Here is a 14,410-nt window from a genome sequence, read left to right on the forward strand (position 1 = left end):
ATATGCTTTTACTGTGGAGGTAAATACCCCCATTTAGACAAACCGTGCCCAGCGAAGAACAAAACATGCGCCAAATGCGGGAAGTTAAATCATTTTGCAAGCCAATGTCCCAGCCGAAACTTGCAGAAAATCAAAACACCCGCTAAACCACGCCAAGACATACGACCGGTAAAGGCTGATGAGGAGAAAGATAGCAGCAGCGACGATAATTCGGAATACTGTTATGCGGTTTGTAACAACAACAAGCCTAAACGTCCTGAAACGTCAATATCGCTCAACGGACTATATGTCAGAATGACAATTACACACTCAAGCATAAATATAATCGACAAGAAGACTTTCCAGAAATTTCGAAATACTGAGCTTGAACCCACATCCGTGAAAGCATAACCGTTTAACTCAAAAACGCCAGTCAAGATGGAAGGGAAGTTTCGTGTTCTTGCGGAGTCAAAACACAAGTTCACAGTTGCTACTATATATGTGACATCAGACGATGGCGGCTGTTTACTCAGCTCGGAAACAGCGCAAGAACTTGGACTTGTAAGCATAAACTTGAACAAAATTAACACATGGCCAGAAAACTCAACCCTTACAACAAAGGATACAAAGCTCCATCACATTTTGGACAAACATGCACCTGTCTTTGACGGACTTGGAAAGTTAAAAAATAAACAAATTAGACTAGCAATTGATGACTCCGTGCTCCTGGTTGCACAACCACAGCGACGAACACCGTTCCACCTACGCCCGAAAGTGGAAAGTGAAATACACAGATTAGAGAACGATGACATCATAGAGAAAATACCTGAAGGCATGCCCACTGACTGGGTCTCTCCGGTGGTGATTGTTCCCAAGCGTGATGGTAACATTCGATTGTGTGTTGATATGCGGATAGCAAATACGGCTATCAAACGAACCAGACATCCAATACCAACTGTGGAAGCTGTATCCATGGAACTCAATGGAGCACGTATATTTTCAAAGCTTGATCTTGCTCAAGCATACCACCAACTAGAGCTATGTCCAGCATCACGCAGCATCACAACATTCTCAACTCATTACGGTCTCTATCGTTATAAGTGATTAAACTATGGAACTAATGCCGCAGCTGAATTATTTCAACATAATCTGCAGGAAACATTGCTAGGAATTAAAGGGGTCAAGAACATTGCTGACGACATAATCGTATTTGGAAGTAATAGAGCAGACCATGACCGTGCACTGGATGAAGTTCTTACCCGATTACAAGATCACAATCTCACACTTAATTGTCAAAAGTGCAAGTTCCTGAAGAAGAACCTTAAGTTTTTTGGGTTATTATTCTCAGAACATGGGGTCTGCCCGGACCCAAAAAAGGTAGAAGCTTTCGTTAAAACTACAATACCCACAACGGTCAGCAAAGTGAGAAGCTTACTGGGGATGGCAAATTACAGCTCTAAGTTTATCCAAAATTATGCTACCATTACAGAACCCCTTCGAAAACTAACACGTAAGTGCGCGCGCTTTGCATGGACGTAGCAACATGCCCAGTTGGCTTATCAGCCATATTAACACAAAGAGATCCTAAAACAAACGCCGATAACGTGATCTGCTATGCTAGTCGGGCTCTCTCGTCAGTAGAACAACGATATTCGCAAACTGAAAGGAGGCCCTTGCTATCGTGTGGGTATCGAACACTTTCACATCTACCTATTTGGGGCATCGTTCACCCTGATCACTGATCACAAACCATTACAACTTATCTATAATAATCCTCGGTCCAGACCTCCCACCAGGATTGAGCGATGGTTATTGAGACTTCAACAATACAATTTTCAAGTCATTTACAGACAGGGTGACACGAACCCTGCAGACTTCTTATCCAGACACCCACAATTACAGACTCCCAAACGCAACATCGCCGAAGAATACATCACGTTTGTCACGACAAATGCAGCTCAAAATGCCATATAAATTGAAGTCATCAAAGAACATACGACCAAAGACATAAGTGTTCAGGCGGTAAGAACAGCGGTCGAGTCGGGTGATTGGAGCAATCAGTCTGTGAAACCATTTCTTAGCATCAAAGATGAAATATCTGTGGACAACACGAATGGCATACTCCTACGAGGAACGCGGATTATCATTCCAACAACCCTAAAAACAAGCGTTGTGAAGCTGGCCCACGAAGGCCACCAAGGAATAACCAAGACTAAAGCTTTGTTACGCCAATACGCCTGGTTCCCTAATATGGACAAGGCCGTCAAGGATGAAATTGAAGCCTGTCTACCATGTCAAGTAAATGGATCAACCAGCCCACCAGAACCATTAGCAAGTTTGTGTACTTCTATTTGTGTTCGTGTACTTCTATTTGCGTTTGTGTACTTCCATTTGTGTTCGTGTACTTCCATTTGTGTTCGTGTATTGTACTTGTGGGCCACCGTAATTGTGGGCAAAAGAACTACGTTCGATTCTGTAGTGTTGTAGACACGCCCCTTAAAAGTGACAATGACATGTATATATATAGGAATGAGAAATGTTGTTGACGAACAGATATTAGAGAGCACAATAGATAGATACTAAAGGAAGAAGATAAATTCTAAACATTACAGATTCCTAAGCCCTTCATTAGGGAACTGTCATGCAAAGGCCTCTTTATAATGTTTAAGGTTGATCGACACAATTTCAATATAACATGTTGCATAGAAATGCAAAAACATTAAAATTGAAAGCATGAAAAAATTTACAAATTGTACGCCGTTTTTACATTTTCCGCGTGTTATCTTTTGGTAACTCTTTGTTAATCAGCAATAACGAATTCGTATTAATCTTATTTGTATGATGTTTGACTAAAGAATTCATAACCACATAATTCATTATATATGTATGACATAATGACAAATCTTCCAGTAAGCCCTTTCTCCTGGGGCCTTCCTCTTCTTACGTCATTGTTTGTTTTTTGCTACTTTTTTAACCATCCAGACTTCCACTTTTTCTTTCATACATACATTTTTTTGTCGCTTTTGCGCAAAATTTCCCATTAATGGGAAATAAGCAGCAAAGAGTGACCTTTAAAGTTATTATAGAAGGACAAAATATGTCATCTACAAATAGCTAAGTAATGTACGATATCAGTTTCTAAAAGTTAAAGTATATTCAAGCAATATATACACAAATTGATGTATTGAAACAGTTTTGCGATATTTTTCATCTTAATTTTATGCGTTAACCAAGCAATCCAACCATATAGTGTTTTTTTTTATATCAATGAATTTAATGTTGAGCAGTTTTCGTTTTCGTCGGGCAAAAAAATGTCAGCACCCTCAATTATTTTTGTCCCGTACGCCGATAGAATTTATCGAAACAGCTGAAAAGAAAAAGTGAGATTTTGTTCACAAAGTAATTTTTGTGGAGAATCCTTGAATTACTGTTGCAACCTTCAGCAGCGGATCTAGCTTTAAAATTAGCGGTGAAATAAATTATAACCCCTAATTTTAAATTTAAAATACCTTAATAGCAAATGCATTGGTTATAAATTTTTAAAGAATAAAAATCAACAAATCATTGTGTTGAAGTAATTTATTTTGCATTTAGAAAAATCCGCCATAGCCACTTTCTCTTATCTCTATCACTGTATTACAGCCGTACAGAATGCCAAAAAATGTCTAATTTGGCTTCTTTCTGATGATAATAAGAGGTAACTGATTAGTAATAAGTCTGTGTTCTCATGGGCGTCAATCCTGCGATAATTGGGGGGAAGGGGTGCTATGCCAGGCTGATTTCTATTGAAAATGAAATTGTTTTGAAAAGAAATTAGCCAGGCATAGCAGAATATATGAATATGCCCCCGCCCCCACCAATTAAGACAGGATTACGCCAATGTGTGTTCTACAAATACGTGAATATTGTCCCTAACCAAAACGCAAACTTTAATCTTATAGAACAATTTGCATTAATTTGCGTGTTAAAGCACAAAATTACAAATACACCTGGTTAAAAAAAATGCCAGCTCAATAAATAAGACTGTTTTTGGATAATTTGTTACGCTTATTGAACATATGAACTACATAGTATGTTTTAACATCTTGCATTGACACCCAGTGTCAGGGGCGGATCTAGGATTTTTCAAACATCAGTCATAAAACGTCGGAGGCACTCCGCGCTGGGGGTCTGAGGCATTCTCCCCTGAGAAATTTTGAATTTCAGAACCTCTAAAATGCCATTTTCAGCGTTTTAGAGCAATACAAGATGTATTTGTGGGCATCGTTTTCGGTAAAACAACACATTTTGCTTACGTTTTTTTCAAAAAAAAAATGAAGTGAACAATACTTGAATGTTTTGCCAAATATTTAGGCTCATTATCATGCCAAATATATGGCTCATTAGCATGTCTAAGAACGTAAAATTTATTTTACAATAATGCTATTCAAAAACAGATATAGTCTTTAAAAATTTCTACCAAGTTGTCAGGCATAGACCCCCCTAGAGACCCCCATTCAAACCTCTATGTATTTAGTTAAGTTAGAAATTTGGTACTACAAGTGACAGTTCATAAATATAGAAAAGCTCAGACTTCAAACCATGCAAGTTTATTGTAACCCTTTACCCATCTCCACATCAGAGCCAGCAAACTCACTTTTTGAGAAAAAACTCAAAATTTTTTTCTGTCAAAGATTAAGAAAATTATCAAAGTGAAAAATTGCAGTTAAGGACAGCTTAATGCCATGAATGTTTCTTAGGCATTTTACTAGACTATTATCTTCTGTAAGTATATGCAAGGTGTGCTATATAGCAATCACTAGTAGCATTGTATTTGCAATTACAAACAGAATGTAACCAACATGTCTTTAATTATATAATTACATGAATGTTAAAATTGGTTCATGTGTCATGCTTACTGGTTATGATAAATATCTTTTCATATGATCAAAGCTCGTTTAAATGTAAATCTGAAATAATTTAGTTTAGAAATTATACTGATCATCAGAAAAATTACCTAGTGATCATGAAAAATACTTTGCTGTCTTGCCAAATTTCAAGGTTTATCTGCATACATTGGAAGACATTTTTACTTTATAGAAAATGCTATTCATACATCATTAGCCCTTTGGAATTTATGGCAAACAATCTGGTATGAGCCGTAGATTAACACACCTTTACATCCCTACATGAGGTGTTCAGTTAGAAAAGGGGACAATATGTGACATGGGACAACATTTCATGTATGTGAAATACTCAGGTTTAATACCATTCCAGTCAAATTGTCAAAATAAAAAGCTTCATGGATCAGAAGACTAAAAATCACAGGTTATAGTAAACAGCTTCTCATGTAATCAATGTTAGTTTTCTCAAATCTTAAACAATATGTAGTATAACTGTCCGATGATTGAATGATCAATGATCATAAACTGAAAAGCCCCAAACATTTGTTTATGATAAAGTAAATAATAGTATGGCACCTTATGGCTACAGATTTTTTGTCCATTGAAATATATTTGCAGAAATATAGGATTTCGCTGCCATATAACGGCCACGATTCCCCAAGCATTAAAGAAATCATAGCCAAAAGTCCTTCGGCAACAACAATTTTAGAAGCATCAATCTGCTTACCATACGCCATATTAACATAAATCGCATCACACACTCGCATAAATTGACTTTGATATATTGCATTCATGCATACACTTCACTTGTCCTTTACTTACGATTTTCGATGTAAATTTCCGCTGATAAAACTCAAAACAATGTTGGCTTGCTTTTGAACATCAATGACTGAAATGTCGCTCGCGAGATCGTCTTTGCCAAGCATTTACAATTCATCCGTAAATTTTTCACCCTCTTGAAAAAATTCCCAGTTTGGAAAGCAGCATTCATGTCAACATATGAATTTGTAAAAGATTTCCATAAATTCCATCTGATTGTAGTTTAGTTTCTATCATGCTTATAAAATTACTATGAAACGATCAAACATTCAATTCAGACAGTGAGCTTGACTATGTTAGTTCAGTTGGCTATCAGTCGAAATCGGTCAAACCAATCACAGTAAGACAAAATTCAAATGAACCAATTGTAAGATAGCAATTGACTCCCTTAGGTCCGGCCACCCTATTATCGGTCGAGATTATTCCAGACTGTCCACTGATCTGGCCATTGACCAATAAAATAGCGTTTCTGGCGTTCATAGACTCCTTTATAAGTCGAACCAGTCAAGCCACCCCGCTTATCAGTCGGTTATTCCAGGTCAATTAAAATTCAACTGATCTGGTTACCAAGGAGATATTCGTTGCATTAGTCATTAGTTTTCAATAATAAATAAAGCTTGATTTTTATCACGAAGTAAATGCGATAATAAAGTAAGAATAATTAATGATTTTTAATTAATATGAATAGGTAATTTTTTAATTTCAAATATCAGTCGCGCGACGGATTTGACATACTCTAGATCCGCCCCTGCCCAGTGTCGCATTACTAATTACGTGGTCTGTAGGCTAAGACAAATTTAAGGGCGTTTAAGCGATATCTATTCCTCCTACTATGTTCAGTTTCCCTTTGTTTCGCATTTCCTGTTTGTAACCCCATTGGGTAAAAAATGGGAGAACTGCATTTTAATGTTCAAACGAAATTTCGAAAATCATTGCCTTTGTCAGGGAAATGGAACAGCCAATACTTCATGAGTTCTGAGCATTGAGCCTTTGAACAGTAGATAGCAATAAAGCCATTTTTCCCTGTATTTTATATCTCGTATGAGTTTTCATCAGCATCAATGATCTAGATTAAGCTCATTTAGCTAGCCCGGAGTATCAAAAACGACCAAATCCTAATAATGTCTAGATACAACGGGCCTCCCAAAAACCCAGGCCTGTAGGCTTAAGCCTATATAGCCTACTGGATTATTTGCCCCTGTTGACACTTTTGCATGACAAAATTTCGTAAAATAAATCAATTAATACGTCATTACCAACTTCAAGACAACATCATTTTATAATTAGTTTATTTCTTAACGTTAAAAATAAAAATCAAACCTTGTATGCAGTACAGCAGTACATTAATTTGTTGAAGTTGGAATTGTTGAGTAGGTCTTGTTCGACGACGAGGAAACTTAGTTTGTTGGCTTTCAAAGCAGCCAGTTTTAAAAATTAAAAAGCCGTTTTCATGTCGTCATCTCAGTATTATCAAAACAATTTTTAACATCTTCACTGGGCGTTAAAATTGAAGTGACTCTAAAGTCGTAGTTTGACAATAACATTCAATGATGATCGGTTTTACCCTCCATCTTTACCTTTGGACGTATGGGGGCCATTGTTCGTAATTGCTCATTCCATTGTATTGTTGAGTCTTCTATATAGACAATACATTTTTGTCATATTGCTACGCGTTAGACTTCTTGACCATTATTGTTGCCATCAAGACTCGCATTCACACCGATGCCAAAGACCTTGCCTCATATAAAAATAGGCACGTCGAGCATACATGTTTTAATCCCTCAAGCCTTACAAGAAACAAGGTTGAATACATTAGTTTAAATTGAAATATTCTTAAAATGCAATGTTTATGAAAGATAGATAACGACAAAAGGGGTTTTCATTGCAAATCTAGCATCCAGCCCACATTCAAAACTTCAAGTAAAGCATTTTGCTGGAGGTGTGTTCACCTCTAAGATGTATGGAAAATAGTTATCTAAAGTGCAAATGTGAGGACTACGGTTGTTCTGATGGTTGCACAGTGTTTTGAAGTAGAAAGAACCGCAACTTTTTTTCAAAATACTTTTCACAAACAGATTTACTTCAGTCTTCAATTTTTACAATTCATGCATTATCCTGTCTATTTCAGTTCAGTTGTTAATCCGAAACCTAACCTTAACTTTTACATTAACATTCACCCTTATTCTAATCTAGAACACCCAAACCCAAATGCGATTTCTAACTCCACACCAAAGCATTCATTGTCACATAATTGTTGCAAGGTTGAATCTTCTTCCAAGGGCAACATGACACATGGGCAATATACATTGCTCACAAAGATTTAAAGTGCTTACAAAAAGTTGATATGAGAGTGGAAAAACAAGACAAATAACAGTTTTATTCATTTTTTTATGACCTCGTCTACTTTTTTCACGTTTTGACGTCTTTTCGCGGATCGTGTGTGTATTTTGTAACGTTAAACACATTTGCGCGTTCGTTCCACGCGAGGATCACGCGTGTCAAAGGTCATCGGAAAATGTGATGATGCCAAATACGTATATAAACGTTGAACTTTGATTTATGAGAACCGCGTTTCGTCAAAACAGTGAAATTTCTCATCACAGAAAATAGGAATATACGAAAAAATTTTCGCCAAAAAGACTTTATCAAACATCTCTATTTTTACAAATGCAATTTTCTTCACTTTAAGGTGTCTATATTGATTAGCTGTATTTGTGTTTAAAAAGCAAATTTCTCAAGAACAAACTCTAAATAAGCAAAAATGGCAAATCATGTTGTTGACATACAAGATTACAAATAAAAGGCCAAATTATAAACAGTTCTTATAGAATACGCAAACTGTTAACTCATCAGTCATTTCAATCTCCTTGGTTGCCATAAGCTCAAAATGCTTATCAACAAAATATCTTTTGCGAGACAATATTTCTTGGGAATGCGTTTGAAACAACAAAAAACTTTAAACAAATTGAGTTGGTGATTACAAGTGAGAAGAAACTTTCGTGTTAATATTAACTTCAGAGGAATTTGTAATCACCAACCGCTATACTAAATTAACGAGAAAAATTAATCAAATTTCAATGTTGCCTTGCAGAAAACAAGGAAGCTCGTTCTGATATTCGTTTTTAAAAAAGTCTGAAAACTGCCCCTTCTCGTCTTAGAAACTGTTCAATTTGCTCTTCGTTTCAATAGTTTCGTGACTTAATACCCTTTCCCATCATACTAACGTAAATAAGAATATATTATAATATGTATAGTTATAAGGCAACCGAAGAGTCCCGTATGTTCTACGTCATGCTTCAGCACATATGCTGGCATCTCGTTTAAACTACTTCACCACGGAATATTTCAATGTTTTTTCGAGAAGACATTAACATATAAAGACTGTTTCCCATTTCAAAGAAGCTTATATCTTTGGCCATACTTGCAGGAATGTCCTGCAATTTGTCGAATTTCGTGCTTGATTTATTGACCCAATAATAAATCTCGGGGTCGTTAGAAAAGTTAATGATTGCCAGATAGGTCGTCTTTCTTTTTCCCATTAACGGACTGGACATGGCTGTGATTCGTCTTGCCTGCGAAAAAAAATGAAATATGATTGTGAACTTTGTAATAATCTTGCTTTTTTGAAGAACAAAACGAGATGGTATACGCATGTCATTGTTATATATACGCTGGTAAATTTCATTCGCTCCACCACTTCAAATGATCTTGATTCCATAGATTACAACTACGTACTGACATACAATGTATACAAAGAAATAGTCGTACGATGCACGCATTATAATAAAAAACATTTCTTTGAAATATGTCGATATTGAATCAAGTGGAAGCATGTACATGATAATTAAAACGTTTGGACATTTCTTAAGATTTTACTAACAGTTCAGTTCTATCACATCTACACAAATAATATATGATTATCACAAAGCGTTGTACATGAATCACTAAGAACAATGATAAAACCATTTCATCAACGGTTCATGCTTTTGAGACATGACCATGTTTCGAATAACTAAAGAGATTCCCTGATTTTTCACTAATCACCAGTCTTTGTTCGAGGTATCCTTACCCAAGTCCAGGGAGTGAAGCAAACTCTATATTTTGAGGGAGTCTGGGCATTAAATTTGCCAACACATTGGGCGTGGCATGGACGTGGTTGGTTATAGTAATAATGCATTGAAATTTCGTTAAAATATTATAGATGGACGAATAATTTTTGCAGAACGATGATTGGAACTCTCCAAACCCCAATCAATCGTGACCCCCTTGGTTTTGTTCATACAGAATGTCCGAAATCGAACAAGGAAAGCAATCTATAGCTGAGATAATGAAATTTTTAAACGGTAGACTGAACATGCTGGACTATATTTCCTGCCTAATAAATATCTTGTTTCACTAACCCAATGAGCGGTTATATTCTGAAACGATTCAAACTTGTTGCCACTCCATTTCAGTATGAGGATACGATTCCTGCGTCCACCGTTTGATTTCATTGGCAAGGTCGTGACTGCAAGGAATTCCTCGTTTCCAGCCTCAAACGCGGCCAGATTGTGCGGACGATCTTGCGTAAATACGCGTTGGATAAATTCAAATCTTGTTCCGTTCCACTGATAAATGTAAACATATGGACCTTCCTCCGTAGAACCTGAATAGGAAATAAACATTAGTTATTTAGCAAAATTATTTTTGGCAAATACTACCACCGGTGGAATAGTGCCCTTTCATTGGCTTAGAAACATTATTGGAGGTCATAACGGGAGGTTCGTAACGGGAAAAACAAAGAAATTTTGCAAGCAAAAGCAAAAACTCTCAAGTCTTATACAAAAATTAATTTTTGTTACATTTGCTTACACGGTATTGCAGAGAGAAAACGGACGTCTGTTCGTAACATAAACCTAGCACTAGCACTACGGTCTAGAAACCACCTCGCTCATGTTTAATAATAGTGTAAAATTAAATTATAAAATAAACACAATGAAACGCGTGAGCTGATTGGTCTAGAACCGTGTTTGCATTAGCCTGTGCAAAACACGTCTGAGCTCAACCAATCAAATCAATCAATCAGTCAAAGAGAATTTGCAAATCGATCGTGAAAACATTTTATAGAAAAAATTGAAATGTTTTTTCCTTTTGCATTATTGATATTTTATAAAAGAAATAGATATTTTTCGTGTTTGCACTGGCTTATTAAAACCTCGGAGACGTTTGTGAGAACTCTCGAGCATGTGCAACCCTCGACCTCCGTTCTCGGGCTTGTACTTATCTGCTCTTGAGTTCTCCCAAAGATGTACTCGGTTTGCATAAGCCTGTGCATACACAGTAAACATCTTTTAATTCTTAATTATTATATGGCAATTGTCAAAGATTACGTTTTATTGGGCGACAGAGGTTCACGCGAGAGTATTAGGCCCAATGACGTTACTGGTCATGTAAACTGACATTACCAAAAAACTACAATATTTCGAGAATAAAGAGAGATGAAAAAAACCGCTGAAAAAAGATTCATTGTCGTTTAAAGTTTTATATTTAATAAATAGCATTCCAATAGAAAAATGAAGATAAAACACTAACAAAACAACATTTCTTCACCTGAAAGAGCAAGAAGTGTTTCGCCATTCACTTCGAAGACTTCGACTTGCATTCCTGTTACTGATATTGTTTGCATTGGCTCAAACTTTCTTCCATTCCAACGCCAAATCACCGTAGAATAAGGTCTTTTATTAGCGACGGCAATGTATTGCACACCTCCCAAATGAAATGGCTTGACGTCTATTGTTCTGTGGCATTCCAAAGAGAATGTCTCGTTTACGAACTTGCTTTTTGATTTCTCATAGCGGAATATGGAGCACGGGCCCCGGTAATAGTTCGCTACAGTGAAATATTGTTCGCTCCCAATTCGAAACGGCGACCAGTTTCGCGCGTTGTTTAGCTTGAAATTCTGATAGTCTTTAAAACTAAAGGATAAAAGGAAAAGTTTGTCAATGCATACTGTGTGAAATGCATTAACTTAAAAAAAAATATTGAATTAGGTTTAGCGTTTACGAAAATGGGCATAATATGTACAATTGCACACTCCATTGTGGGAGCGCATGAATGTTTTAATTGTGAGATAAAAGCAATGGATATGTAGGAACTACACTATATTTACTTCGTAATCATATACATTCCTTATAATTTCGCCTCATATTTTGCCATTCAGTATAAATTATTCAGATTACCATTAAAGGCAGCATCGTATATAATTCAATGACTTACATTGGATTATATACGACATACGATGGAATTACAAAAACACAAATAAGTTATTAACGAAAGGGTAATAGAGTCATGCTTTGCGCGCTTAAGTTCTCTTAAGCTTCGCGTGTTGCGTGCTTAAGTTTTTCATAAAAGGGTTATTTCAATATGATACATGTCAAAGCTATAAAATGGTGGTAAATTGACGATGTGCGTAAATTCAATAATTTATGACAATAAAGTTTAGACAGTAAACCGGAGTTACTGATATTTGGAGTATCCGATGCTTTCAATAGTTCAATAACTAAAGTTAGTGAAACTGCAATCGCGCTGGCCACCCAACGTGTACAGCTTATATTTACAATGTTACCATTTTTTTGGTTAAAATAACCAATATTTCAATGGTCACAAAAGTTTGACCAATTTAACAAGTGATCCAAGAATAGTGCAAAGTTTCTTCGAAAAAATGTTCCTAACATGGCAAATAAAATTAGTTTGAAGAACGCTTAGTATCGAACCTTGGTGTTTCAAAAAATGCTAAACTGAAATTCATTTCGAGAAGTGCTTATCAAAGGCTAAGCAGTTTGTTTTTTGACAAATAGCTACAACTACTCCAAGATTGCGTAAATAAACGTTGATTTGTATGCACACTTACATAGCAGAATAGATAATAAGGACATTTGGCACGCCACAATCATATGTTTGTCATTCATGCATAACATTCTTTTATTATTACTATGCAGTATACAACATATAAATTACGAAATCGCTCATGGTTTACTTTGTTTTGGTTATGCTGCATTTCATTATTCTTCTGACACATATGTGAAGTGTATATATATATAACACTGATACTTATTTCTTACAAAATATTTTTTGTTTTTGAATATTTTTGTGTTTATGAATTAGAATCAACAATAGTGTTTCTATGCAAATAGGGTTAATTAATGAACTCTATATCAAAGACTACACCCATGACTGCATTTACAGAAGCTGTCGGCAAATTATCCCAAAGCTGGGTGAAAATGTGTCTAAGCGAAAAACAAGTATTTATACCTTGCCGTGATAAGGGAAGAAAAATTTATCACATGCAAGACAAACCATTTAAACTCACTAACCTGCCCGAGATCCATTTAAACATTCGAAACCTCTCATCGCCAAGCTGTGAGAGGCCAAAGTACAAAGAGCCTTCAAATTCAAACACACCAATGTCCCAGGCGTCCGTGGATATCGATTGAATCATGTTTTTCTTCATGAATTTCATCATTTTACCGGGACCTACAAAAATTTCACTCGGTATACAGCTTGAATACACTCAGCATACTCAGTATGTAGCTTCGTATTTTTATAACAAATAGTATTCCTAAAGTTTCAAATTCCATGCTTGGCAACGTAATAATTATTTTGCAGTTATTCAAAATTGCCAAGCGTTTCGTTTGTATTCTAAGAAAAGTAGTATACAAGCAATATCACGGTAAGCAGGCCAGACCTGTATAATGGACAAAGGAAGTGGAGGTACCAAACAAACGGAGTGACATAAAATGACCAAAGGAAGTAGAGTTATCATAAAAAAAATACAGACAAGAGAAACTAGAGTGACCGAAGAATGTGAAAGTAGAAAATGAAGTAGAGTGACCTAAGAAAGTGAACGAGTGATCGAAGAATGTGAAAGTAGAAAATGAAGTAGAGTGACCTAAGAAAGTGAACGAGTGATCGAAGAATGTGAAAGTACCAAATGAAGTAGATGACCTAAGGTGTCATCGAAGGATGTAGAGATACCAAATGAAGTATAATGACCTAAGATAGTGAAGGAGTAACCTAAGGATGTGAAGGTACCAAAAGAAATAGAGCGTCTATAGAAAGTTGAATACCAAATGAATAAAAGTGGCCTTATCTAGCAATCTGAGAAATTGCGGGTGCATACATAACATGATGAATCTGAGCCCAGTTACCATTATTTAGCTTTGTAACGAATGATCTCAAGACAATCTCAGAAAAATTTAGCTACTTGAGTTCATCTCGCTTGGGTTAGTATTGAAAACACTACGCAAGTCAAATAACATACCTTTGGTGCTGCTTTCTGTCGCTAAAAATGAAAAAATTGAAAAGAGATTGAATTTAGATCAATTGGCCTACCAATTGACAAGGGGCTAAAGGCCTTACTGCATTGATACACATTATAGCTATCTTGTCTGTTTCACCAACTTCTTTTATTCAACCAACATGTACTCAGTTAAAACTTGTTAATATATTTTCATATACAAATTGTACTTAAAAATGCAGAATTGTGAAATGCTACGTAATCAGCTCAAACAATAAAGTGATTAAATACACGTTCAACAAGCTTACCAACAGTCAATCCCGACGATTTCTTACTCGAAACTACAATATTGCCTTCGATAAGTTTCGTGGACAAATTGTTGAACTGGCTAGACCGTATGTTACTGTTCAAACTAGCAATACCAGTAAAAAACATGATAATTCAGTCAATGAGT

The 14,410-nt window shown here is 36.0% G+C and overlaps 1 protein-coding gene across 1 annotated transcript; it reads right to left on the reverse strand.

The window, feature by feature from the left end:
- Positions 1-8,032: 8,032 nt before the first annotated feature.
- On the reverse strand, positions 8,033-14,137 carry LOC124447841. Its single transcript, XM_046998833.1, has 5 exons — positions 13,981-14,137; positions 13,034-13,193; positions 11,271-11,635; positions 10,082-10,326; positions 8,033-9,253 (listed from the first exon to the last, which is right to left on the reverse strand). The coding sequence occupies exons 2-5, from the start codon at positions 13,180-13,182 to the stop codon at positions 9,002-9,004; spliced, it is 1,011 nt and encodes a 336-aa protein (XP_046854789.1). The 5' UTR covers positions 13,183-13,193; positions 13,981-14,137; the 3' UTR covers positions 8,033-9,001.
- Between the last annotated feature and the right edge of the window lie 273 nt (positions 14,138-14,410).

Source organism: Xenia sp. Carnegie-2017, unplaced genomic scaffold (genome assembly GCF_021976095.1).
Source record: "Xenia sp. Carnegie-2017 unplaced genomic scaffold, XeniaSp_v1 HiC_scaffold_23, whole genome shotgun sequence".
Taxonomy (NCBI): domain Eukaryota; kingdom Metazoa; phylum Cnidaria; class Anthozoa; order Malacalcyonacea; family Xeniidae; genus Xenia; species Xenia sp. Carnegie-2017.

Excerpts from the sequence above, each read along its gene's own strand:
- LOC124447841 (XM_046998833.1), bottom strand. The coding sequence starts at position 13,182 with ATGATGAAATTCATGAAGAAAAACATGATTCAATCGATATCCACGGAC. Across the intron at positions 10,327-11,270 it reads AACACTTCTTGCTCTTTCAG|GTTCTACGGAGGAAGGTCCA; the intron begins GTGAAGAAATGT and ends TTTCCTATTCAG. Across the intron at positions 9,254-10,081 it reads AGAATATAACCGCTCATTGG|GCAAGACGAATCACAGCCAT; the intron begins GTTAGTGAAACA and ends TTTTTTTCGCAG.